Source organism: Mustela erminea, chromosome 7, assembly GCF_009829155.1.
Source record: "Mustela erminea isolate mMusErm1 chromosome 7, mMusErm1.Pri, whole genome shotgun sequence".
In the NCBI taxonomy this organism is placed as follows: Eukaryota; Metazoa; Chordata; class Mammalia; order Carnivora; family Mustelidae; genus Mustela; species Mustela erminea.
The window spans coordinates 17,438,076-17,463,698 of NC_045620.1; the positions used below are offsets into that span (position 1 = coordinate 17,438,076).

The 25,623-nt window shown below is 48.6% G+C and overlaps 1 protein-coding gene and 1 non-coding gene across 14 annotated transcripts in view; one reads left to right on the plus strand and one right to left on the minus strand.

The window, feature by feature from the left end:
* Positions 1-25,623, plus strand: part of PTPRT (protein tyrosine phosphatase receptor type T) — a 1,064,037-nt gene that overhangs the window by 971,773 nt on the left and 66,641 nt on the right. For all 13 annotated transcript variants that reach the window (XM_032350627.1, XM_032350634.1, XM_032350629.1 and 10 more), the window contains one exon: positions 13,701-13,788. In XM_032350627.1, the coding sequence (XP_032206518.1) occupies positions 13,701-13,788 (88 nt within the window). The remainder of the gene's footprint in view (positions 1-13,700; positions 13,789-25,623) is intronic.
* Positions 5,332-5,429, minus strand: LOC116596684. Its single transcript, XR_004288266.1, has one exon. It is a non-coding gene; the product is annotated as a small nucleolar RNA SNORA17 (small nucleolar RNA).

Sequence of the window (25,623 nt, forward strand, 5' to 3'; positions counted from 1 at the left end):
AAATAGGAATATTCAGAAGAAAGCAAGGAAGGGTGTTCTGGGCAGAGGGACTAGACCAGGTATGGTGTGGAGATATGCATGGCAGTTTGAGTGAAGAGAACCAGAAGAAGCAGAAGCAGTTTGGTACACAAACTATGTTTGGTGCACGAAGCATGGAGGGAGAGTGGGCTGGGGTAGGGAAGCAATGCGACACTTGTCAGGCTAAGGAGTTTGGATTCTATTCTAGGGGTCATGCAAAACCATGGAAGGGAGCAGCATTTTTTTTTTTTAAGTTGAATTAGCCTTTTAGATAGAATTGTTTGGCATAGATCAGAGCAGGGAGACCAGGGGCAGGTAGGCGAGTAGGCGGCTGGGACACTAATTGAAGGAAAAGATGGAATTGCTCAAACCAGGAGACTGGGCCCAGAGCCCAGACAAGCCCACACACATTTTCTCATGTAGAGACATAAAATCAGCTCGCGCTCTTTGGCATGTAAACTTGAGTCTCTCAATATATATATTTTAAGTTCAATGACTTGAATTCACATAAGAATCGTTCTGAGTGTATCGTCAAAATGCCTGGATTCAAGTCCTGTCTCTTTCATTAAGTATCTGGGTGACCTTGGGCGGTCATTCTTTCTTGGCCTCCATTTCCATATTTATGTAATGGGGGGAAAGGGATTGGTCCAAGTGATCTAGAAAATGTTTATGTCCCACAAATTTTGTGAGCCTAGGTAAGAACTAATTTTCTAGGCCAGCTGGATCTCCCTCCTATTGATAGTTCTACCGGACCCCCTTTCTGGGGCTACCACCACCCCCGCCCCCCGCCATATAGTTATATCTCAAGTCCTAGCAACCATGACTGGCCAGGGGCCCTCAGTTCCCAGGAACTCGAGGAGACCTGAGGCATATTAACTGCACCTCCCATACAAATATGAGGCCTGGAGGTTTTCAGTCTCGGCCACACATTAGAATTATGTAGGGAAATTTTAAAAACACCAATGCCCAGGTTGTTCTTCAGACCAATTAAATCAGAATTCCTGGAGGTGGGATCCAGAGATCTGTATTTTCTAAGCTCTCCTGATTAACTATAATGCACTTTCAAGGTTAAGGGACACTGGTCTAAGGTGACCCATGGAGTCCCCAGTGCATGCCCTGCCTGTGCCCCCGGACCCATCACCTCACCTGCTCTATTTATTGCTGGTCACATCTGATGCCAGGGGACATGTGATAGCCCCTCCCAGAGGCAATGGAACCCATCCACATTGAAGCTAAGAGGCCTCCGTCCCTGATCTTGGACTACAGAGTCTTCCCTCCTCCCTGTCCTGTTTCTTCCAGCCCAGATTCTCCCACCTTCGCCAGTTACAAAAAAAAAAAAAACCCTAGCCTGCCAGTAAATGCTAGGAGATGTTGGCTGGAGAGAGGGGTTGTCTGTGAGCCGGGTAAACCCAGGCATCATCACGGTCAGAAGAGTAGCGGGCTCGGAGAAGATGCAAAACAACAGGAAGTAGTGACTTTGCCATGGGAAGCATTTGCATCCCAGTCCAATCCAGGCAGTCTGTCATCGTAATGAATGATGAGCCCAGTAGGGCGGCCAGAAGGTATCTGGTTATTACAGCCCCATTAAGACTATTTAAGGCAACAAGGAACAGCTGTGAGGAATAGGACACAGCCCTAATGGAGAGCAAACATTTGTTCATTCTCCAGCTCTGGATGGACGTGCCTCACGCATGGCTGCTGGGGGACAAAGCCAGTGTTGCCATGTTTCCCCTAGTCATCTGTGGGTGATAGTGGCAGGCAGCCTTGGCATGGGGCGTCACCATGGAGATTGATGCTTCGACACAACCCAGGGCCCCCTCCTCTGCTCAAAGCCAACCTGAGCAGAAGCAGGGTAGACCTTCTGCTTCTCCCACAACGTTTTCTCTTGGTTGATAAAATTAGTCATAGAGCATCCCGCAGGCAGGTGACTCCAAAGAGATTCTGGTCCCCCTCCTTAATTTTCAAATGAGGGTGATTCCGGGGAGGGACCTGGGGAATTAGCAGCAGGTGCCCCAGCCACAAAAGGGAAGACCATGGCTGTTCTCTAACTCTGGGAACTCCTGGTGGCCAAAATAGGAAAACATGGACTCTACCTGCTCATTTCACTCCACTCCCCGTGGCTGAAAATAGGGAGAAAATGGGCCCTTTCCAGAGGGTGGCCCAAAGACATCACTAAACCACGTGGGTTTGGACTTGAGAGATTTTCTTGCAGGAAAAAGCTCATGTAGGAGAGACTTAACTCAGTGCTCTCTTTTGAGCTTATTTTTATTTTCTACTTATAATTCTCTTTGTAACTGAACAAACAGTATATTCTGCATTTGATATGAGAGGCCTCCATAACCAAGTGACTAATTTTCAGATGGTAACAGAGAAAAATCCCTTGACCAAGAGTTAAGACTTGGTTTTTGATCTGTTCCTGACAAGCTGGGGGGTCTTGGCCAAGACTGTTCCATCCGTGGGTCCCCACCTCACCTCCTGTGAAATATTTGACTGCAGAGTGTGGACTTCTGCAGTATGCTTCTATTTTATGTGGCTAGAAACGCTCACTGAGTGCCTACTGTATACCTTGCACTGTTTGGAGCCCCAGAGATAGTTAGAATGCTCAACAAAGGAAATGAAGTCCCCACTTTAAAGGAAGATCATGGTCTTACCACAGCCTGTACTTAGATAACAAATCCCAGTTAAAATGTTTTGTAGCAGGTGAGTAAGGCCAGCCCAGGATGTGGCTGGTGGGGGGTGGTTGGGGTGGTGTTCGCTTTTGCTTTTTGTCAGTCATTACTTCCAAGATCAATCAGAATCTTGACAAAAGATGAGACGCTGAGTTGAAGAAAAGTAGGAGGGTGGGTGGAGGAAAAGCATGAGTGCCGGGGCTTGGAAACATGAAATGTTGCAAACCAGTTCTTGGAAGAGAAACAAAGATGCCCGCCCATGAAAAGAGAAATAAAAATGAAACCAGCTGGGAGATAAAGAGGAATTTTACACCCCTTGCCCAGTTTTCCTGGACGAAATTAACAAGACCAATAGTCCCGGCTTGTAACAGCCCTCCCTTCACTCTGGCTGACTTTGTTTCAAGAAAGAGCTGTTAGCCCAGAGACAGCCACCCAGAAGCTCATGCACAAAGACAGAGGCAGTGTGCGGAGGGGACCATAAGTCAGTAGTCGAGAGTGGGATGCAGGGATCCCCCAGATCATCGGTCCAGAGCTGGCAGGAAAAGAGGTACCCTCGTATGAGCATCCCCAGGAGACAGTCGGCGTCGTGAGGGCAGGGCACATTCTTGCTCCTCTCTCTTCTACCAACCATCTGCAAAATATATATGAATACTAAATATCAACTTCATTGAATTACAGTGTGCTGGCAAAAGGCTTCGTGATTAAGAATAGTTCTATCCAGGAAAAAAGGGGGGGCAGTATTTCTTTCTTTCTTTTTTTTTTTTAAGGTTTTATTTATTTACTTGAGAGAGAGAGAGAGAGTGAGAAACCATAAGCTAGGAGAGGCAGAGGGAGAAACAGACTGCCCCCCCCTTTAGGTTTTATTTATTTCCTTGAGGGAGAGGAAAAGGCAGTATTTCTTAAAGAAAGACACCAACGCAGAATGACTCCCACATCTCTGGGCTGTCTATGTAGGGACACCGAGTATTTGCCTTAAAATTTAACAACTTAAATTTTAAACTTTAATTTTCTTCCCCAGAAATCTGCTTCTCCCATTTACCTTACTCCTAAGACAATGGTCCCCAAACTGTGACATGTGTCGGAATCACCTGGAGAGTCAGGAAAGAACATTAGGACACAGGGTCATTGACACGGGACAGGGCCCAGTCCTCTGCATTTGGCCACGTCCCCTAAGAAATTTGAATGACTACCAAAATTTGAGAACCATAGTCGTAAAATTTCTTTTTAAAAGAAACCTTGAGCTTTTAATGGGGGGCTTTTTATTTTTATTTTTTTTAAAGATTTTATTTATTTATTTGACAGAGAGAAATTACAAGTACACTGAGAGGCAGGCAGAGAGAGAGAGAGAGAGAGAAGGAAGCAGGCTCCCTGCGGAGCAGAGAGCCCGATGTGGGACTCGATCCCAGGACCCTGAGATCATGACCTGAGCCGAAGGCAGCGGCTTAACCCACTGAGCCACCCAGGCGCCCTAATGGGGGGCTTTTTAAATGGTGCTCTGGGACTCTACACACAGACACGCACTCAACTCTTCTGCCTTGATCGGCGCTCCTGTCACAGACAAATACCCCCATCGTGCTGCCATCTGATTTTCTACTCGGCTTCCCCGGCAGAACTCATAAATTACCGTCTATTTAGTGACATGGTCGCAATAATATTTGCTCTCCTGATGCCACTCTGAGTAGATGTCATTAGTTATCCTCTCCTGCCTTCCCCATCCACATTTATAATCCCTAAGGCGTGGGCTTTTCAGTGCAGAAAGAGACATTGTTGCAAGCTTGGGCCCTGCCGGGCCAGCCGGGCCACCAGGAACTCACACAGTTCCTTAGGGTGAAAGAGCGAAATGTGCACGTGTCTCCAGATACTTGTTCATAATATATATAGAACTGCCTACCAAATAGATGATGCTGCCTCAGACGTGTGGCTCTTGTACTGTGCACAACCAGTACAGCTGTCCATGGCAGCCCTTCCCATCTACCAGCCAGCAGCGGACTTCAGTAAATATTAGTGTTTACTGAACTCATGGACCTCCATGGAGACCAGACCTTGAGCCTCCAACACTTCACAAAACTTTCTCTTTCTTTGAATACTCCATCTTACCTGTTCCTAGGGTGAATGATTTGTCCTGCTTTGTCCAGGATCGTCCCAGTTTTAAAATGAAATCCTACAACCCCGGGAAGCCCTTTTGTCCAAGGCAAACCAGGATGGATGTTGCAAAGAGCCCCCATCTTTGGTCTTATGACAGTAAATTGGATGTTTGTGACGAAAGGGAGGCAGAGAGTGAGTTCCAGAAGTAAGCCGTGGGTGTCTGTAGGCACATCCTTAGGCAAGACAGAGAAGGACGAGACTCCAAACACCTGCGCACCCGACATGGTGTAGCAACCTACCATGGTTGCCTCTGGTAGTCACGAATCATCACCAAACTCCATGAGGTGTATTTACTTTTCATTGTTTTAAGTTCACATGCCATCAAACCCACTGGGGGGGTGGGGCAGAGGTGTACATTCCCTAAGTTTTCACAAATGCATAGAGTCACGTAAACACCAAGAGGCACAAGAGTTCAGCTGGCAACAAACTCCCGTCCCTGCCCCACAGAGTCAACCCTTCCCCCACCCCTAACGTGAAGGGTATATTTTTTTCTTTTTAGTATGTTAGGCTATAAACCATTCTTAGTGCTCACTATTCTGAGTGCTGAGCATAAAAACAGCCACTTCCTCTGTGCCTCCACGTCCCAAGTGGAGCAGAGTGGCACAGGCAGGTCCCCACTGCAACCCCCGCACCCCCGCCCCCAGCCTGAAGGCCAGGCTCAGAAATATGGCAGGGCTGGGAAGGGCAGTTATTGACTTAATGTTCATAAAAGTTCATGGAGACCAGGAGGGACAAAATATTCCCTTCTAGTCTGTCTGCCTTTTGCAAAGCCCTGCTTTTTCCCTGACTCATTAGGCACCGCTGGTGGACAAGAGGCATTCCTGACAAAAATGAAGGAAAGAGGGGATGTGGAGAAAGGGGACCCCTCTTCCACTGTTGGTGGGAATGCAAATTGGTGCAGCCACTTTGGAGAACAGTGTGGAGATTCCTCAAGAAATTAAAAATAGAGCTTCCCTATGACCCTGCCATTGCACTACTGGGTATTTACCCCAAAGATACAGATGTAGTGAAAAGAAGGGCCATCTGTACCTCAATGTTCATAGCAGCAATGGCCACGGTCGCCAAACTGTGGAAAGAACCAAGATGCCCAGACAAATGGATAAGGAAGATGTGGTCCATATACACTATGGAGTATTATGCCTCCATCAGAAAGGATGAATCCCCAACTTTTGTAGCAACATGGATGGGACTGGAAGAGATTATGCTGAGTGAAATAAGTCAAGCAGAGAGAGTCAATTATCATATGGTTTCACTTATTTGTGGAGCATAACAAATAGCATGGAGGACATGGGGAGTTAGAGAGAAGGGAGTTGAGGGAAGTTGGAAGGGGAGGTGAATCATGAGAGACTATGGACTCTGAAAAACAATCTGAGGGGTTTGAAGGGATGGGGGGTGGGAGGTTGGGGGAACCACGTGGTGGGTATTAGGACACGGATTGCATGGAGCACTGGGTGTGGTGCAAAAAACAATGAATACTGTTATGCTGAAAATAAATAAATAAATAGATAAATTTAAAAAAAAAAAAAAAAGAAGGAAAGACCCAGGGGAAAGGGTGCCTCCTGGTGGAGACCCTCCGAAGTATGCCAGAGAATGCCGTGGTGGGCAGGCATGTTGGGGAAGTCCTGGCAGTCTGGACAGCTCCTGGAGAAAGTAGGCCATCAGCTGTGCCCCGAGGCAGCAGCCAGGAAGTGCCTGGTCAGCATTCCCTGGGCCTGGTTTTACTGCACCCCAGGGCATATCCTACCCAATTATCTCCAAGGATACAGTCAAACCATATGAGGAACATCATAACTGGCAGAATCTGCCAAGGATAGGCGGTGCACAGGGAAATGAAGTGGCAGGGCACTCCCCGCCTTGGGTGGCAGCTGAGTTGCTCCTGGGAGGTCTGTGTTCTGACATTTCACTATTTGGGCACAGTGGAAAGAGGCTTAGGTGCAAAGATGAGTGTGCAACGAAGGATGGCCAGCTTCAGAAAGGACCCTCCTCTCTCAGGAGAGCCAAGCCAACAGGTTGAAGGAACCAGCCAGACAGCAGGGGCCATTCCTGGTTAGAGCAGGGAACTAAAGTAGTAAGTGGGGAAACTGAGGTAGTTTCCACTGTCCTGTGGACTGATTCAGCACAGCAGGGCCTGCAAAGCCCAGGACCCCCACCGGGGTAGGTGGAGTGTCTGGCTTACAGAGCTTCATGGCTGGGAGCGAAGCTGGATGGGTGAGCGGGTGGGTCGCAGTCACAGGGAGGGTTAGGAGGCACCAGATCTGAACTTGATTCTCAAGTTTGTGAAACCTGGCAGCAGAGATAAAGGGAGGGTTCATGAGACAAGAGCTCCGAGCCACTTATCGCGCTGTTGGGACTGGCTCAGCCTCCTCATCTGGAAACATGTCCGGAGCATGTTCACTGGTGTAGAATAAAACTTGTACTCGTGGCGGTGGTTCACCGACCACCACTGCACGCCACTCCCTCCCCCGCCCACATTCTGTGTCACTTGCTTGCTCCTATTCTCTAGACCCCAGAGAGCAACCCCCCTTCCAGCTCCAGAACACACCAGGCTCATTCCATGTTAGGGTCTTTGCACTTGCTCTTGCTTCAGCCCTAGAATGTTCTTCCCCCTGCTTTTGCCACGCCTGGCTTCTGCTCAACGTTCAGTGTTCAGCGCCAGTGTGTTAACAAGACACACGTAGGAACACACCTGATGTTGAGCAAGCCAGGTTTAAATCCTGCAGGATATCTCAGTAAAAGGACATGAGAAACGGCTCCGAGGCTGTGGGCTGTGTTGAGGGATATGGGGCTTTGTTCGGGATTGGGCATTGTGAGGCAGTGGTAAGATTCGGGACCTTAATAAATCCTAGCTCTAAGAAGAGGACGCTGGACAGAGGCTAAAGCTGTGAGTGACAGAGGAGCAGCCGTCTCTCCTATGACCCAGGATAGGTGGAACTTTGGTCATATTTTTTTTTTCTTGGCTTGGACAATATTCATACTGTGTCTGTTTAGTTAGGACCACACCATGGTCATTTTTATGCCTTACCCCATCTTGGCCTCAGAGTAGCCTCTGAAGTTGGCATTCTGAGAAATTGTTTATGCTCAAGAGTAAGACACCAGCATCCGGCTGTGAGTGCTTAGCCAGCTGCTTGGGCTTGCTGCGTTCTTTCTCAAATGTCACCTTTTCAAAAATGCCCTATGCAGTCCATTCTATCTGAAGCTGTCCCTTGCTCCTAGGCACTGTCTACACTGGCACCTTGTATATTGCCATGAACACACTGGGATATACTGGTTTATAAACAGTAATTATCTTGTCTGTTCGTTGATTGTCTGCACCTTCCCACAACTAGAACTAAGTTCCTTAGATCCTGGGTGCCATGTTCGTTGCTGTTATTTCTAGAACCCAAGAATGGCGTGTAGCACCCAGATGATTGCTATGGAACAGAGGGAGAGAGGGAGGGCGGGAGGAGGGCAGAGGAGTGGACGGAAGTGGGATCCACTCAACTCGTGCGCTCAGGCAAGTCATTTCCTGTTTCTAGACCTCACTTTGCCGATCTCTAAAGTGAGGCGACAATTTTCTCAGAAGATCCTTCCACGTCTGACTTTTGAGGATTCTGTGAACACCACAGCTCAGACCTCCAGGGGTGAGGACATCCCCACACGCGTCCTCTAGGATATCCCCCAAATGATTGCCTTAGAAAAAGCAACACTGTTGAAGAGTAGGAAACATTTCCACACTCAGAGAAGAGTGTAAAAATAGAGCTCGCACTCTCGGGAGAAGAGAATGAGAAGAGGAAAGCAGAGATTGATAATGGATGATTATAATGAGATGGCAATTTTGGCTTGAAAAGAATGTGATTAGCTCCTAATGACCGCCGCCATTCCCTAGTCAATCTACTGTAACTAGCCACTAATGTAAAAATAATGGCCCTCGGCTGGCTCACTTTGAAGATGGAGATGAGTCTCCCTTTCATACTTTTACCCCTTCATATTTTTTTTTTCCTTCAAGAGATTATCCCCTATTACATTGCAGCTCCCTAAAAAGGGAAATGGACATATGATCAAAGTCTGCCAATTAGGGGGTCATTACTGCTCACTCTGAGGTGGCTCTGTTAGGCCTCGCCTCCTCTACCTCGGTCAACAGCATCGTGGCCCCCAGGCTCACCCCTCTTCCCCAGCCCCACCGAGGGACACAGAGAGCCTCCCAGGGCTAGGTCAGGGGCCCATGTGGTTTCCCAGAGAAGGGCCACTTATCACAACTGCTTTGCTCAGCTTAAGACTTTTCAAAGGATATCGGCATGCTGGGTGCACTCTGAAGGTTATGGCCTAGATGTTGAGATGACTCCCAAATTGTGCCATTTAAGGACTCCGAGTGTGGACAGGGATCTTCATCAAATCTCTGCAGTATCACAGCACAGAGGTGTATGTTAATTCTGTGGGTCCCCCATGGCGTAGGGCAAAGGCAAAGTACGTGGAGGCAGAGGAAACAAAATACTATCCAAACTGTCCATAAGTGGACAGGAAGAATTATGAGGTAGTGATCTCTCTGTCACTGAGTGTATCCAAGTAGCTGATGCTACGGATCAGCCTTCCCACTGCCCAGAAGGTCACTGTGGAAGGGAATACAACCAGATAGTTTTTAAGATCACTGACACCTCTGAGATTAAAGAGAACATACAGAAACCACCTCACCCACTAATGTTTTCAATCATCTGTCCACTCCATTCATTTATTCCAAAAGGGATTCAGGTAGATATGAAATACAGGCCAGTGTCAGACTCTAGAGGTAGAGACAAGAACAAGAAGCTGCCCTTTTCCTGGAGTAGCCCATCATTAGGTTGGGAGACAGGACTTCCAAATTATTGGATGTAAAGGAGTCCATCCGATAATAGAAGTGACCCACTAGCTGGGGAGGAAGTGCAGTGCTGGGAGGAGTAGCAGGGATGGAGGTTTCACGAAACAGAAGATGCTTGAAATGGGTTTTAAAGGGTATGGAGGAGCTTTCCAGGCAGACTCAGGTGGAAGAGAATTTCAGGCAGAGGGAACAGCATGTATAAAGTCCATCTCGGAAGTCTGGAACACCTGAAATGGTCTTGTGGCCTTGCATTTGGTTCCCTATCATTAGAATATTAGCCTAAGGGCAAGCAATGAGGCTGGACGGGCATGTAGGGACCTTGTATCGAAGACTTTGGAATTTATCCTGAAGATAATGGCAAGGGGAGTAACTGGGTCCTATTCGCATTTTAGAAAGATCTCTCTGATTACAGTGGAGAATGGATTGGAGGGGACAAGACCAAAGCAAGAGAAACCAGTGAGGAGACTCGTGGGAAAGTGTTTCTCCAGGTAAATTCATTATTTGCAAGAAGGGTGGCTGTGCATTAGAACCACCCAGGGAGTTTAAACACTGCGGACAGCCCGTGTCCCATCCCCAGGGAGTCCGATGAAATTTAATAGGGCTGTGACTTTGGGAGTTTTGAAGCTTCCCCAGATGGTTCTAATGTACAGCCATAACAAAACCTTGAGCGAACCATAATCTAAGCCCTAGCACATAGTAGGTACTCAACAGATTCCCCCCCCCCCCCCAAATAATGATGAAAATATTTGGAGTGTCTTATTCATGGCTTCATACCACTTTGGTTGGTTGGATATCATGGAATGAACAGTTGGCCTTGATCACACAGAGTTTCCAGTAGAAAAACCGACCCCAGAGTACCTGCTTCAACCTTGAGAAGTCCAGTGTTGCCGGTGACACAGTCATGGCCCGCCACTGCAGAGAGCCAGGAATAGATGGGCCTGGCAGGTTGTCTGAAACAGCAGGAGCTACTGGGCTGGGGCAGGAGGGTGAGGCCCCAGAGCTAGACTCTTTGGGTTCTAAGAGTTACATGCAAAAGCAAGAACCACTTGCCGTCTAGGGATGCCCTACGCCGATGGCGAGGGGGACGCAGGGTGATGGTCATTTGTAATGAAGAGGAAGGGAGGAGGAAGAGGACGAGGGGAAAAAGGAGAGACGGGCCCTCTGTAAAGTGAGCGCTTCTCTCTCTCCGTGACCTTTGTCACACTGATATTTCGGGCAGAGATTGGTGCCCAGAGCCCAGCACCTGCTTCGCTTCTCCTCTGGGATGCTTAAGGGTTTGTGACACACACAGAACAAAATTCTGATCAGTTAATAGCTGGGAAGACACTCTAGTACGTGGGTCTGAAACCCTGGGGAAGGCGAACTTCGGAGAACACAGCTTAGCCAGGCAGCCTAGGCAAGGGTCTCCCACCCCATCTCCTTTTCATCTAGAATGGCGAGGTAGCAGAAGGAGCACCAGTTCTGCCTTCCCAGCCACTGCAGAGCTGAGGATCCCAGTCATGCTTCTAGAAGAAAGGTCAACAAAGGGCAGCCACAGGCTAAATCCCACCCAACACCTGTTTTCGTAAATTCAGTTTCATCAGATCCTACCCAGCTTTGTCTGGGACTGCGTTCCCTCTGCAACCACAGACCATGAGTGGAGGCGGCACAGAGTACTTGGCCTGCAAAGCCCAGGCTGCTGACCTGGGAGTTTGCCAACATCTTCTCTAGAAGACCCACCCAGGTGGGCTTAACACACGGGAGATTGGAAGCAAGAAAGGGGGTACTGTGAATGAGCTGGGCTCTTCCTAGGCAGTGGTCCTGCATGCCCACTGATGGGTGGCATTTCTGACCGTTTGGCTGGTGGGCTTGTTGAGGCTGAACCTCGTAAGGGATGGATGGACAAAGGCAAGGCCAGCGTAATGAGATAGGAGGATGCTGGTCTCCCCCGCACTGCAGACAGGGGTGTTAGACTGAAGGAATCACAGATCCAGCCTCAGAAGCAGTGCCCAGCCCTCAAGCAGGACACTCGGCCCACGCCGCAGGCTGCGGGGTGGAAACAGGAATCAGACTGTGGCCTGGCCCTCATGCTGCTGCAGTTTCCCGACCACTGTTCCTGCTCCCTTAACCGCCCAGCGTCCTTTTCTGTGAGATTAGTGACTGTACCCTCCCTTGTGTTGCCACCACACTCGGCTCCAGGCTCTCTTGATCATTCCACGTGGTTGTTGACTTGTCTGTCTCCTCTTGGATTGATGACTCCCAACCCTTCCCCCAGCTCTGATTGGGAACGTCTGTGTCCAGACTCCCACTCTGCATCTCAGCTCGGGTGCCGACTGGTCATCTCAAATGTGCTTCTGCTGCTGCAGCTCTTACTGTGTGGAACACGGCGAGAAGCACACGGCCTCAGCAGGCGTCAGGCGCCATTCTAAGCACTTGAAGTGCCCAGAACACAACGTGTAGTTCCTGCCTCCCCGGTCTCTCTCTCCCCATGTACTTCCTCCATCTCTGCAAATGCTGTGGCTCTCCGCTCACTTCTTCCAGCCAGCACTCTAGGAATCCGCCTCCATCCCTCTTTCCTTCATGGTCCACACCTACAGCAGATGTGCTGGCCCCTCTCTACACTCGTCTTCCCATCATGCTCACCCAGTGCCCACCACCTGGAAGCACCTCTGGCTTGTTGCCCAGGGATTTTTCTAGAGAATATGCACAGCTTACTCACAGAGCATGGCGGAAGTGCCGAGGGATTTCCTAAGAGTTGTCCTCAACCCGTGGTACATGAGAATTGGTGGGTAGATACCCCCAACCTGCAATGGGCCTGTGAGATGAAAGCCTGGATGTGCACTGTGGTGACTTGCTTCCTGGGGTACCATGTACTGACTTCCTTCCCGTGATCGTATCGTTGCCCCCACTCTCTCACCTGTGCTCCTTAGGATTGCCTCCCAAGGAAGATCTCCTCTTCAAATCTTCATTTCCAAGTCTGCTTCTGAGGGAACTAAAATCTACAATATTCAACTGACCATCCTGAAAATAACCACTTCTCACTACATCTACAGCCACCGTCCCAATAAAGGGTCCACGGTCGCCTCATCTCTTACCCGGACCATGGCAACAACTTCCTAACCGACCTCCCTGCCTCCTCCCCAGGCATCCTAGAACCTGTGTCCCCTATTTGCGCCAGAAGATACTTTGTAAAATATAAATCAGATCCGCTAACTGCACTGCTCAGAACCTCCCATGGCTCTCCATCTCACTTAGAATAACACCCAACTCATGACCGGTGACCACAATACCTTTTATAGTTTGAGCTGCCCCAGCCCCTGTGGATGCCCCCATCACGGCTCTCCCTGCCTTACCCTTGGATACGGTCATTTGGTTACCGTTGTAGCACCTGCTGTTCCCTCTGCCTGGAAAGCACATCCTGCTTCGGGCACAACTGAATTTTTCACGTGATTAAGGAGTTTGGTGTTACACGCAGCACTGGGCGTGGAACATAAACAATGAATTTTGGGAAAGTGAAAAAAAAATAAAATTAAAAAAAAAAAAAAGAGTCAAGGTAACTGTTCCCTTCTTAGAGAAGCCCTCCTGGACTGTATGATCTGAAGAAACTCTCACGCTCCCTTCTCCCTGCTTACTTTTCTTCATAGCACTTTCCACGGTCTGAGTTTACATATGTCTTCTCCCTCATCTGTGGCATCGCCCGGTTGACTAGAAGCTCAAAGGGAACTTTGTCTATTTCTCTGTATCCCGACTAGCTACAGCAGTGCCCTACATATTAGGGACTCAGTAAATACCTGTTGAATGAGTGTGTTAATGAGCAAATGACTCCCCTCCTGAGCCACGTCTGGGCTCTTGACACACAGAAAGCATCAGTGACATTTGAGTCAATGAACGAGTAGATAAGTTCATGATGGGGCCAAGTTCACATTCTCCCCAGGCCACGTCGAAGAAGACGGAGCCCTTTGACCATCCCAGTGGATCCGATTTCCCTTCCGGCTCATCAACATATGGAGAAAGCCTCTATCTCGGGCCATTCTAACCACTCTGTCCTTCCTTTCTAGGCTTTACCAGAGGGGCAGACAGCTTCGTGGGACACAGCCAAAGAGGATGAAAACCGCAATAAGAATCGATACGGAAACATCATATCCTGTAAGAGCCCTGAGGGCCTGGGGAGCAGCCAACTCAGGGCCCAGAGGAGCCCAGGGCTACTCTGGTCACACTAGGGGCAGGGGTTATGGGTTCTGCTGGCCCCCACTAGGGGCAGGTTCATGACTTCTGCCAGTCCCCACTGTGAGAGGAGCAGGTGCTGTAAGGTAAGTGCCTTGAACAGCACATGTCCGGCGTGGCAGAGGCCTGCATTGGCCAAGACACTTGGTGGCCCCGAGCCTGCAGGAAGAAAGCATGTTTTGTGCAGAGGTCAGGGAGGCACGCAAGGTCATCACTCTTTGTTTGACAGTGAGCTTTAATATTCCTGTAATCACCCGTGATACATGGTTTGATGAAGGCTGTGATGCAGAGTGGTTAGAGCCCTGTGGCGTCAGACTGCCTGGGCTTCTATCCCAGCTCGGGCCCTCGGCAAGTTACCTGACCTCTTGAAGCTTCAGTTTCTTCCCTTTGAAATGTTACAAACAATAAAGACAGGGTCATTTTAAAAAAGTAGGTGAACCTTTGCATAGTGCTTGGCACCATTACTTTTAGCCACAGAGTTAGTTTCTCATGGTCCCTGAAGGTCAGAACAGATAAATAATTCCACCTTCTTTGAACCAGAAATCACTGACTACCCATCAGGTGACATGAAATCAACCAGGTTGGTAGGGGGATGGGCGTGATCAGGGGTCCATTTTGGAAAGATCACTAGGGTAGCTGATTGGGAGGATGGATTCAATTGGGAGAGCCTGGAGACGGAGGGACTGGAGGCTACTGCAGTGGTCCCAGCAAGGGACAGTGAAGCCTGAATAAGGACGGTGCCAACACACAACATTGTGTGTGACTGTGCGTAATATTCAGTGCTAGACAGTGAGACGGAGAGAGGCGTAGGTCACACGGTATTATCACTGCAAATACTGGTATGCACAGCCTTCAAAGCAGCATAAATGCAGAGAGGACAAAGTTACTTCATGCAAAATGTTGAGCCTATAGCCTGATTGAAACAAGAGCTGGCAACAGCTTTTGTCTGCCATGGTATATTCAACCCAGACCTTTTGACATCTCACTGATTGTGTGCGTTGCATCTCTGGTCTCAGCTCTCAGGATTACCCCGTCTAGCCAACAACAGAGGGGAAAAAAAAAAAAAAAAGACCTTGAATAACAAATTATTCCTAGCCCAGTTCAGTGTTTTGTTTTGTTTAACTGTCTAGACATTGCCTAAGAAAAAAACTTGGAGGAAGAAAGCATAAGATACAGGCAGCTTGCAAAGGAAGAAAGAGGCAGAAGTTTTAGCTTAGCTGTTTCCTGTGCTGATTTAGGAATGGGCTATGAATGGTAGAACTAATCAGAAAACATTTATAATTTGTCTCTTGGAAGATAGTAATGTAGGCAGCAAGATTTCTTGCAAGTAAAGCACTGAAAAGAGATGCTCGAACAATCAGGATGTGTGTTTTTAAGACCCACAACGTGTGCGCCTCTGCTGACCCAGGCCTTGTGCTGGGCCCTCCGTCTCTGCTCCCATGGAGCTACCGTGCTGGGCACAGGTAGCAGCTCACTCTGACCATCCTCTGCTCGGACACTATGCATACCATGTCCTAAAATTATGGACTGTGAGACCTTGGGTGATCACGCCAAATCTTAGTCATCTGTCTGTAAATTGAGTACAAGGAGGTCTTCCTCCTGGGGTGTTGTGCAGATAAGAAAAGATAAAGACTAGAGCACTGTGAGGAGCCCTGGCCTCCCTGAGAGACAAGAATATCCAGCCTGGGCCAGGCATCCATGCAAAAGCCCATGGGGGCTAAGGATAAAAAGATACACCAAGCTGTCTGTCTTCCAGACTTCCCTGCCCATCCTTGGTCCCCAGCATCTTCACCTGAGCCCTTGTCAGCTCTCACCTGGACTCCGTCCAGCCATTTTCCTACAGCTGCACATCTAATCAGACCCCCAACTTCCACTTATCTATCTCTGACACAAGCCAGGGGGACATCCTCAAAATGGGAATTGGATCATGTCGTTTCCTATGGAAAACCCTTCAAACGGCTTTCCTGCATTTCTAAACATTCCTTATCCAAAGGCCCTTGGCCACCTCTCCAACTCCTGTTTCATAATGTGTCCTCTCTATCCCGGTTTCCTCAGTGAACCCACACTGATCTTCATTCAGTCTCTTGAGCTTTCTGTACTCCTTCATGCCACAGGGCCTTTGCACACTCTGTGTACTCTATCAAAGTGCCCTTCCCACCTCACTTTGCTCTACTACTAAGTTCTACTTATTCTTCAGATCCTTCTCAGTCATCGCCTCCTCAGGGAATTCTTCTGGCCCTTCAAATTGGTCAAAACCCCATTATTCACTCCTTGGGGATAATGCATGTCTTCTCTTTAACCCTCCTCCTCATTGAGATTTGAGAGGCATTTGGATGATTATCTGCTGACTGCCTGTTTTCCTCACTGGAATAGATGCTCTGTGACAACAGGCAGATGACTGTACTTCTGTGTCCCCAAACCTGGTGTATGGCTGGGGCTCAGCAAATAGAAACTTAATGTTGGAAAGCAGACTCTGTGCAAGACCCCAGAGAGATTCAGCCATGGACCACTCCCTTCTGGCTTCTCAAGTAAAATAGAGAATATTCGGGAAGAACAGAGGGATGACAGAGGGCACAATGATATGCCGGAGGAAGAAGGGACTGAGTCTGAGTGGGGGCAGAGAGCTGGAACACAGGAAGGGGCAGGAAGAGAACCATCCTGGCCCCTGCAAAAGCTGCAGCTCAGAAGGCGGGATTCCAAGCAGCAAGGAGAAACAATGAAGGGGATTGAACTCCTTCCCTGGGGGTGCAGAAGACACTGTGGGCTCTCGTCCCACCCACACCCCATGGCCACCCCCCCTGGTGTAGAGGAACACCGGCAGACTGTCTGGCATCCTCAACCGGGCCTAGGGTGAGCGAGCAAGGCACTGGCATGCAACGTTCAAGGAGACGCCATGCTCGGGGGAGCGACCCCGAGAGCAAACGCCTCACTGAGGGCTGTGCCCTGGGCGCCTCACTTGCTTCTTCCCCCTCAGGCTGCCCTGACTGCTTCTCTTCACCCAAGGACCTGCTTCGAAACTGGGGCAAGACACTCTGCGGAAAAGGCCGTCTCTCTCTGGCCGGTGAAATAAAATAGCCCAGCTCCTTCCCATCCCACTGAAGGTGTGTTCTCTACCTTTTCCAGAATTTCCACAGGGCCTGGGCTGCCGTTGTCCACCACAGGAACAGGCTTGAAACACCCCCTCTTGGGGGCTGCCTTCTCTGGGCTGCCTCCCTGCCCCCGCTTCCTGCCGGTGCCCCTTGCTCCCACATAAACCACATGCACTGGGGTCCTCCTCCCGCATCTCCTTCTGGGGAAACCCAGAGATGGCAGAGGGAATTCAAACACCTAACGATACCACCTCCACGGGCCCGAACAATCCTTCTCACGGACGGATCAGTAATTCTCCAGGACACCGCAGCCCGAGTCGGTCTGCACTCCCTACAAAAGGAGACAGGATCAGGCAACCTGTGCATTCAAAAACCCTGGAAGATGTACAGAGGAACCGAGCAAAGAAAGAGTCCTGGAATTGAAACAGAAAAGGGGAAAGAGAGACAGCCCCGAGGAATGGAAAGTGTTCCTGTCCTTGTATGTGTCCCTCCCAAAGGCAAAGTCTGCCGCGGCTTGATAAATAGAAATATTCTTGGCACAAGAAGAAAACCGGGTGTGATTAGCATCTTAAGGAACCCAGAGCTCTGGGAGGCTGGAGTGGAGGACAAAGGCCCAGGCCAGGAGGACAGAGAAGATTAAAGGGGAAGAGGAGGAGGGAGAGCACTGCCTGCAAATGAAACAATGAAAGAGACACCTTGGTTAAATCAGCCCTTTCTTCCAAAGGAGGCTGTTTAGAATTGGGTAGCAGAGACCATGGGGTTTCCAGCGGTGGGATGACAAGGCACTGAAAGGGAAGGAAGTGCACGGAGATCCAGAACAAAGAGTTCTTTGCTTTCAAGTGGCTCTGGGACAGAGTCTGTGGACAAGGGGAAATTTCAAGACCACCCCCCCCACCCCCGCCCCCAGTGTTCCCATGTGTCTGGGCTTCTGGAGGGGGTGTCCTGGGCTGGCGGGAAGAAGTTGCAGGGAGGGGAGGAAGTGACTGCAGAGGCTGCAGATTTCATCAGCTCTGTCGGGGGGGCCCCCCTCGGGAAACAGATGGGACCCTCCAGGGGGCAGGCGGGAAGAGAATTGAATCAAGTGGTTTTTGTATAAAGGGGTGAGCTAGGTAGGTGGGGGGAGAGGACAAGGAATAGTGCAGCCCTCGAGGCTAAGAGTTCAGAGGAGAAGCTACCAGGACCCCCCAGAAAGATAGACGACCTAACCGGAAGCGTGGCCTTCATAGGCACTGCAGCGAACCCACAGTGACCCCAGCAAACAGAGCTGAGGGAGTAAGCACGTTCGTCACGTTTTCTCTTGCTCCAGCCCGTGCAGGTGGTTTCCATTGGCCAAACCCAACCCAAAGCCGGAGGACGGGGGAACCTGCAGACGTCGTTCACTGGGCCAAGGTATACCAGAATACTGGACATGGGCTCAGGCAGAGCCGGGTTCTAGTCTCAGTTCTGCCCTGGACCAGGCGCATGACCTTTGGCAAGGTCACTTCCTCTTTCTGACCCTCGGTTTCTCCTCTCTCAGGGCACAGAGGGCACATTAAGATGAATGACTGCTGAATCCAAATCCAGCGTAGCGACTTTTAAACCCAGCTGAGACTGAGTCCAGCCTCTTTGAGCTCACAGGCAAGGAGTGATGGGCCAGAGATGTGGAGTCCCCAGCCCAGGTCACACTGTGGGTCTGTAGGATGGCCCCGCCCAGCACTCCTGGCTTGTGCTGCCAGGATACCATGTGACCCTGATAAGGAATCCTTCTGCATCAAGACACATCATGCTCTAGGGGGAGAACGTGCTTAGGGCTCCCACCTCAGAACAAGTGGCCGACTGGGATGAACTTTTCAGAGAGGCCCTTCTCACTTCGAGATAGGAACTCAGATTTATAACAAACCTAGAGGCTTTTCTCACAGTGGTTTCTCTGCTGATTCTGGGAAGACAGACCTGGAATGGCAAAGCAGGTGCGTTGTTCAGTGTGTCTGGCTCTCAGTCCGCCTTCTCCTTTGGGGTCTCTGAGGGCGGGTCAGGGACCCTGCAGATGGGCCCTGGTACAGAAGTTGTCAGTGCCCTGGTTCATCAGAAGACTTGCTCTGGCCACTGGAGCCCTCTCTGCCTGCCTACAGGACAAGCAAGAAGTACCAAGAGATGAACCGTCCCCAGGAGCAGCCTTCAGCCGTTGACTGAGAGAGTGGGTGTGTGAGCACCCTTCCTCCTCTCCCCTGAGCCAGAAAAACCCACTGGAGCTCTCAGCAGGATGAAGCCACAGTGATCTGCCATGGGAGCTTGCTTGATGACACACCCCTTACCAGATTCCTTCCTCTGTCCATCTCCTTCCCATTCCCCTTCCCACTTCTGGGGATCACCTCCCATGCTGACTACTTGTACTCAAATCCTGGTCTCAGATTCTGCTTCCAAAGGAACCTAGATGAGAAACCTTCCTTCCTTCCAGAAAGTTCCTTTAATGGAGTGTGAGCAGGACAGCCTGCTTAGGATGAAGCAGTCAATGGATCATGTGGTCCTTGTGCCTCTCACTTCTCCCAGTGCTCTTCTGCTCTCTGCCTAACTTCTCTGCCCCCATCCAAAGAGCCACCCAGCCTCAGCCGGCACAGAATGGGCAGAGCTAGGAGGTGCAGAGACTGCCAGGCTGCTTTCCTCTCCTACCCCAGCCACCCTCTCTCTAGATACTGGCAATTCAATCAAGATTGAAGGTGCTGACCTTTACCTTCAATGAGGTACCAGGCAGTCTCAGTGGAATTGTCTGCCTCCTCCCTATCCACTCGTGCAAGATGATGGCATTAACATTTCCAATCCTTCTAGGAAATGATATTTCAGCTCCACAGTTCATTGTAATGAGCCAAATCTCTTTTCTCTGAAAAATTGCACCTTTCCTTTACCCTCCTGAGTGCCCAGAAGACAGGAAGAAAGCACATCATACATCCAAGTGAGAGTCTCTCCCCAGCCCCACCTCTCTCAAGTGATTCTTTTCTTAAGTGGTTTCCACTCGAGAAGACCCATTTGTAGGGCTACCTTTGTTGGGGGAGGAGGGGAAGAGAGGCTGTGGTTTGTTTGGAGAGTTAGAATGGTGGGGTGGGGAACACAGTGGGATGGGCAGTGTTGGAGTCAGAACTGGCACAGAAGGGGGGTGGGGGCAGCAGGTCTTGGGGTTTCAGGAGGAGTAGGGATCCCACCAGTCCATGAGAAAGTTCTCGATCTTATACCTTTTCCTGAGTTGTTAAACTTCTTGGAGATTTGAGTTTCTCATCCATAAAATGGAGTGAACACACTCACACACAAACACACACACACACCCCACTACCACCACCACCACCACCACAACAATCAAATATCAAAACATCCGTTACCCTCCTTAAAATAGTACCTGGAATATCGTATTCATGCCACACAGATACATTCATCTGGTTCACCACATAATACAAGGTGGGTGTCTAGTCCCAGGGCCCAATTCCAGAAGGATCTTTTGGTCTTTCCCAAGACAAACTGAAGAGAAGAACAAAGGCACCTCGCTGCATAGTTGAACATTGACCTACATGCTTAAACCAGAGTGTGCATCAGCATCTCCTAGAGGGCTTGTTAAAATACATATTTCTGGGCCCTACACCAGAGTTTCTGATTCACCAGGTCTGGGCTGGGACTCAAGAATTTGCATTTCTTTTTTTTTTTTTTAAAGATTTCATTTATTTATTTGACAGAGAGAGATCACAAGTAGGCAGAGAAGCAGGCAGAGAGAGAGGAGGAAGCAGGCTCCCTGCTGAGCAGAGAGCCCCATGCGGGGCTCCATCCCAGGACCCTGAGATCATGACCTGAGCTCAAGGCAGAGGCTTTAACCCACTGAGCCACCCAGGTGCCCCAAGAATTTGCATTGCTGACAAGCCCCCAGGCATTGCTGATGTTATTGGTCAAGGGACTACATTTTGAGAACCACTGATCTAGAATAATAATTACACTGGATTTACATACTTGAGTTTGATTTCTTACAACGCACCGGGTGCCTTCCTATCTCACCTTTTTAAATCCTTGCAGTACCTCGGCAAAGGTAGATAGGATTTTGATGCTATAGTTGGATAAGTGGAGACTCAGGGAAGGTAAGGAGCTCGCCCCAGGTGATGTGGTTAGTGTATGACAGACCTCCCACCTGCCTCCTGAGTCTGCCCGATTCCTCTGCAGAGGCAGAACTGGCTGTCAATCTGAGGCAGGACAGAAGGGGGTAACAGATCAGGGGGGTAATAGATCAGCTATGGGGTAACAGATCAGGGAGGTAATAGATCAGCTATGGGGAAAGGGGGTATTTGAGCACAGGATCCAGGCACACCTTGCCAGTTCTGTGTAGGGGAAAGAGCCTTGGGTCCCAGGCTATGTTACCTACTGTATGGCTATTAAGCAAGGGGCCTTACCTCTTTCTGGTTCTCAGTCTCTCAGACACAAATATGGATTCAGCTATTAAATAATTATTGAGTACCTGCCATCTGCCAAACACTGTAGAGGAGTCCAGTAAATAGGATGCCCTTCCTTAAATAGGATGTGAAGGGGAACCACAGGTTAATCACGTAGTCACAGAAATACAGCTGTTCTAAGAGTTCTGAGGAAAAGTCCAGGGAGCTCTTGGAGTCTGGGGTGGAGAGATCATAGGAGACTTCCTGAGTAAGGAACATTGAGCAAAGACCTGAAGAATGAGATGTTGCCAGACTTTGTGGAGGTGGGTTGGGGTGTTCCTATACATGTGCAAAGGCCCTGTGGTCAGAGCAGACATTGTGCATTTGAGCAACTGAAAGAAGAGCATAGTTATCAGCATAGTATTTGGGGAGGGGAGCATGAGGCTAGGCTGGGAATTGGATCCCAGACCATCAGATCATGCAAAGCGTTGTGGGCTTTGTTCCCTGTTAGTAGTGTCCTGAACTGATTCATACCAGCTTGCAAGAACAGATTGTTAAATTTTCAGGAATTTTGTAAGCTAGTTGATGCCATGTTGGTAGCTTGAAATTAGTCATGGTGGGAGTATTTATACCACAGAAACCAGCAGACTGTACCGATCAGGGCCTTTTTTCCCTCCAGAGAGCTGTTTGCTAAACATTTAGCAACATACCACTGGTCTTTGTCCTAAAATGACAAGGAACAGATTGATTCCAGAGGGACGGTGTTTCTGTTCCCCTGGAGTTATGTTCGGCAGAGCTCTTTGGATCTTCATATCTTTGCAGCTATGTCTCCCCTCCCCTGCCACCGGCTTCCTCTTCCCCACAAGCCGGTTCTTGCCCATCTCCCACCTCAGCTGAGAGCCAGGTGGGGCCAGCCTCCTCTCCCCTCACCATGGACGAGTTTGCATCTCCTCTGTGTGACTCTTCTCAGCATCTCGTCTGGAATATCAAACGCGGAGTACCAAATTAGCTGTTTTTCAGGCTCGCAAAATGTAGATAGAGCATAATGAACGTTCTGGGCTGCTTGTAAATTACCTTGTATAAACTTCACGTTGCCCGCTGCCCCATCTTTCTCCATGTGCCTGTGGATAAACACAATTTTTTATCCTTCTAATTATATAAAGTTAGAAGAAGAAGGGGACACAGAATAATATTAGCATCTCCCAGAAGGAATAAATAAACCATGAGGACACCACTACTCCTCACAGGGCTGAATTCTGTGCTTTCAAGAATACTCACCATACACACCTCCTTGCCTCTGCAGAAGGTAGATTTACAGCTGGTACGGAAGGACAAGTGGGGAACACCCATTCCTAAGCATCTCAGCCCTGAGCCTCATGTCCAGCCCAGAACCACCATTTAGTAAGCACCTGCTGCATACCAGGTACTATCCTAGTACCTTTTTTTTTTTTTTTTTTTAAGAGCAATCTTAGGTTTCAGAAGAAATGAGCAGAACATACAGAGAGAGTCCCCATGGGCTGCCTGCCTCCCTCCCACATTCAAATCCCCCTGTTATGAATACCTGAATCCGTGTGATGCATTTGTTATAATTAATGAACCAATCTCGATCCATTTTTATTCGCTAAAGTCCATGGTTTAGAGTCTACTCTTTGTGTTGTGCAGTTCGGTGGGATTTTTAAAACATGTGCAGTGACATGTATCCTCCATGATAGTATCACACAGGATCATTTCAGGACCCTAAAATGTCCCCGTGTCCCTCCTGCTTATCCTGTCGCCAAGCCCCTGGCAGCCACTGATTATTTACCGTGTCCATACTAGAGTGTCACAGAGCGGGAATCACACAGTATGAAGCCTTTGCAGACTCGCTTGTATGTTTCCTCCCTGTCTTTTCATGGCTTGATCATTCATCTCTAAATATCACTGAATGCTATTCCACTGTCTGGGTATACATTTGTCTATCCATTCATGTACTGAAGGACATCTTGGTTTCCCCCCCCCCCAAGTTTTGGCAGTTGTGAGTGAAACTGCTATAAACATTTGTGTGCAAGTTTTTGTGTGGACATAAGTTTCCAACTCATTTGGGTAAATACCAAAGACAGCAATTGCTGGAATCATATGATAAGAGTATGTTTAGTTTAAAAAGAAACTGCCAAACTGTCTCCCAAAGTGGCTGTATCATTTCACATTCCGACCAGCAATGAACCAAGAGTTCCTGTTGCTCCATATCCTTGCCAGCATTTGGTGTGGTCACTGTTCTCGACTTGGGCCATTCTAGTAGGTGTTACAGAGATGTCTCGTTGTTGTTTTAATTTGAATTCCCTAATGACATATGATGTTGAATATTTTTTACATACTTATTTGCCATCTGTGTATCTTTTTTGCCAAGGTGTTTATTCAGATCTTTCACCCGTTTTTTTAAATGGGGTTTTCTTGTTGAATTTAAGTGTTCTTTGTATATTGTGGATACAAGTCCTTTAGCTGATATTCTGCAAAGATTTTCTCCCAGTCTGTGGCTTGTCTTTTCATTCTGTTAATACCCTGGCACTTTTCGTGCCTGTATTTTCTCATTTAATCCCCCCAACCCTCTGTAAGCTATATAGTATTGGCTCCTCTTTGATAAGCAACCCAAACTAAGGTCGATCAGTTGACTTACTAAGTGATAAGGCTAAGATTTGAACCCAGATCCTGACCCTCAGCTTCATACCCCACATGATGGGTGTATCCCACTGGCTACTGGTTAGCCCTCTGGGAGTGAACCTTGGTCATTGCAAAATAAAATAGCCTTTCACAGTCTCGGAAAAGTAGAGGTATCCTGTGTATGGATGCCTTGCAGAGCCCAGAATGGATATTTGCATCTAAGTGCCTTAATACAGGGTTGAGTGCCTCTTGTAACCCAACCCCTGCCTACCTTCTTTCTCTCTCCTTCTGTTGCTATAATCCCCTCACACTGCTGTGTCCACAAGGCAGGAAACGGTTTTCAGCTTCCCCAGTGTGCTTGCTTTTTCAAGAGCACTGTCTTCACTTTCTTCGTTCCCTCTGATGGAAGGACCCTTCCTCACTGTCTACTGGTTAAGTCTTAGCCCACTTTTAATTCCTCATTCACATACTCTTCACAAAGCCCTCCTTTCTCCACTTCCTAGACCTTGAAGTTCTACTTCTGTGTAGAGTCTGTCTCCCACACGAGATTCCTTAAGCATGAGTATCATTTTGACAGTACTTCCTTAGGCCATTCAACCAGCCTGCACATAGTAGGTTCTTTATGAATGGAAGAAGACATGATACTGACAAACACCATCATCTGGTGGGTAGAGGCCCTTTTCGTCTTTAAGAATATTTAACTTAAATAAGTTTGTTTCTTGTTGGTTTTTTAAATCCTTTTTGCTTTCAGATTTTAACTTTCATTTTATGTTAAATTCCCTCTCTACATTTTAAGCCAGAATCTCTGTTTCCAGTGCCGTTTCCAGGGGCAGCCATAACTCAATAAATAAAGGAGATTTTTGAATCAATAAGTCATTAGTGAGACCAATGAGTGAAAACACAATGTATATTTTCACTTTCTGAAGGATTATCGTTTTTGTAACCACTGGTGATGGGGCTCAACAGTGTCAGCTCAGAGTCAGGTGCTGGGCCTTGCCTGACTCCTTGCTCCTGGAGTGGGGTGGGAGGGGTCCCCCAGGAAGTCCTACTCCTGGGGGAGCTAGAGTACTGCAGGATCTGGGACCAACCATTTGCACAGACTCCAGGAGCAGTGCCTGCCAGATGCTAGAAGTCCAGGGAGAGTACCATGTGTGGATGGAGCCGGCGTTCAGGTTCGGATAGACCTGAGATAGAATCTTCCCAAGCCCCTATTCCTTCATCTGTGAAATGGGAAGAAGGAACATACTATATCATCATGGTATCATTATATACTGTAGTAATCCACAGAGCTATGTTGAGGAATAAATGATTGAGTGTCTACTGGTTCTACTAAATAAATGATTGAGAGCTATGTTGAGGAATAAATGATTGAGTGTCTACTCAATAAATGATTGAGTGTCTACTGATACTGGCCATGAACTCCATAAAGGTGAACTTCGGACTCCCAGCTTCACCCCCCACAAAGAGATGAGTTAGACCTCCCACCTGCAACTCTCACCCATGAGGAGTAAGAAAAGTGGTAATCCAGCGTATCTCTGTGTCTATCATAGTGCCTGGCACACGGTCAAGGACTAATTTTTGTGAACTAGTGTCTTGCCCAGTCTTGAGCCTGTTTATCCATCCTCGGTTCCATTCCTTGTCTTCCCCTCTTCAAT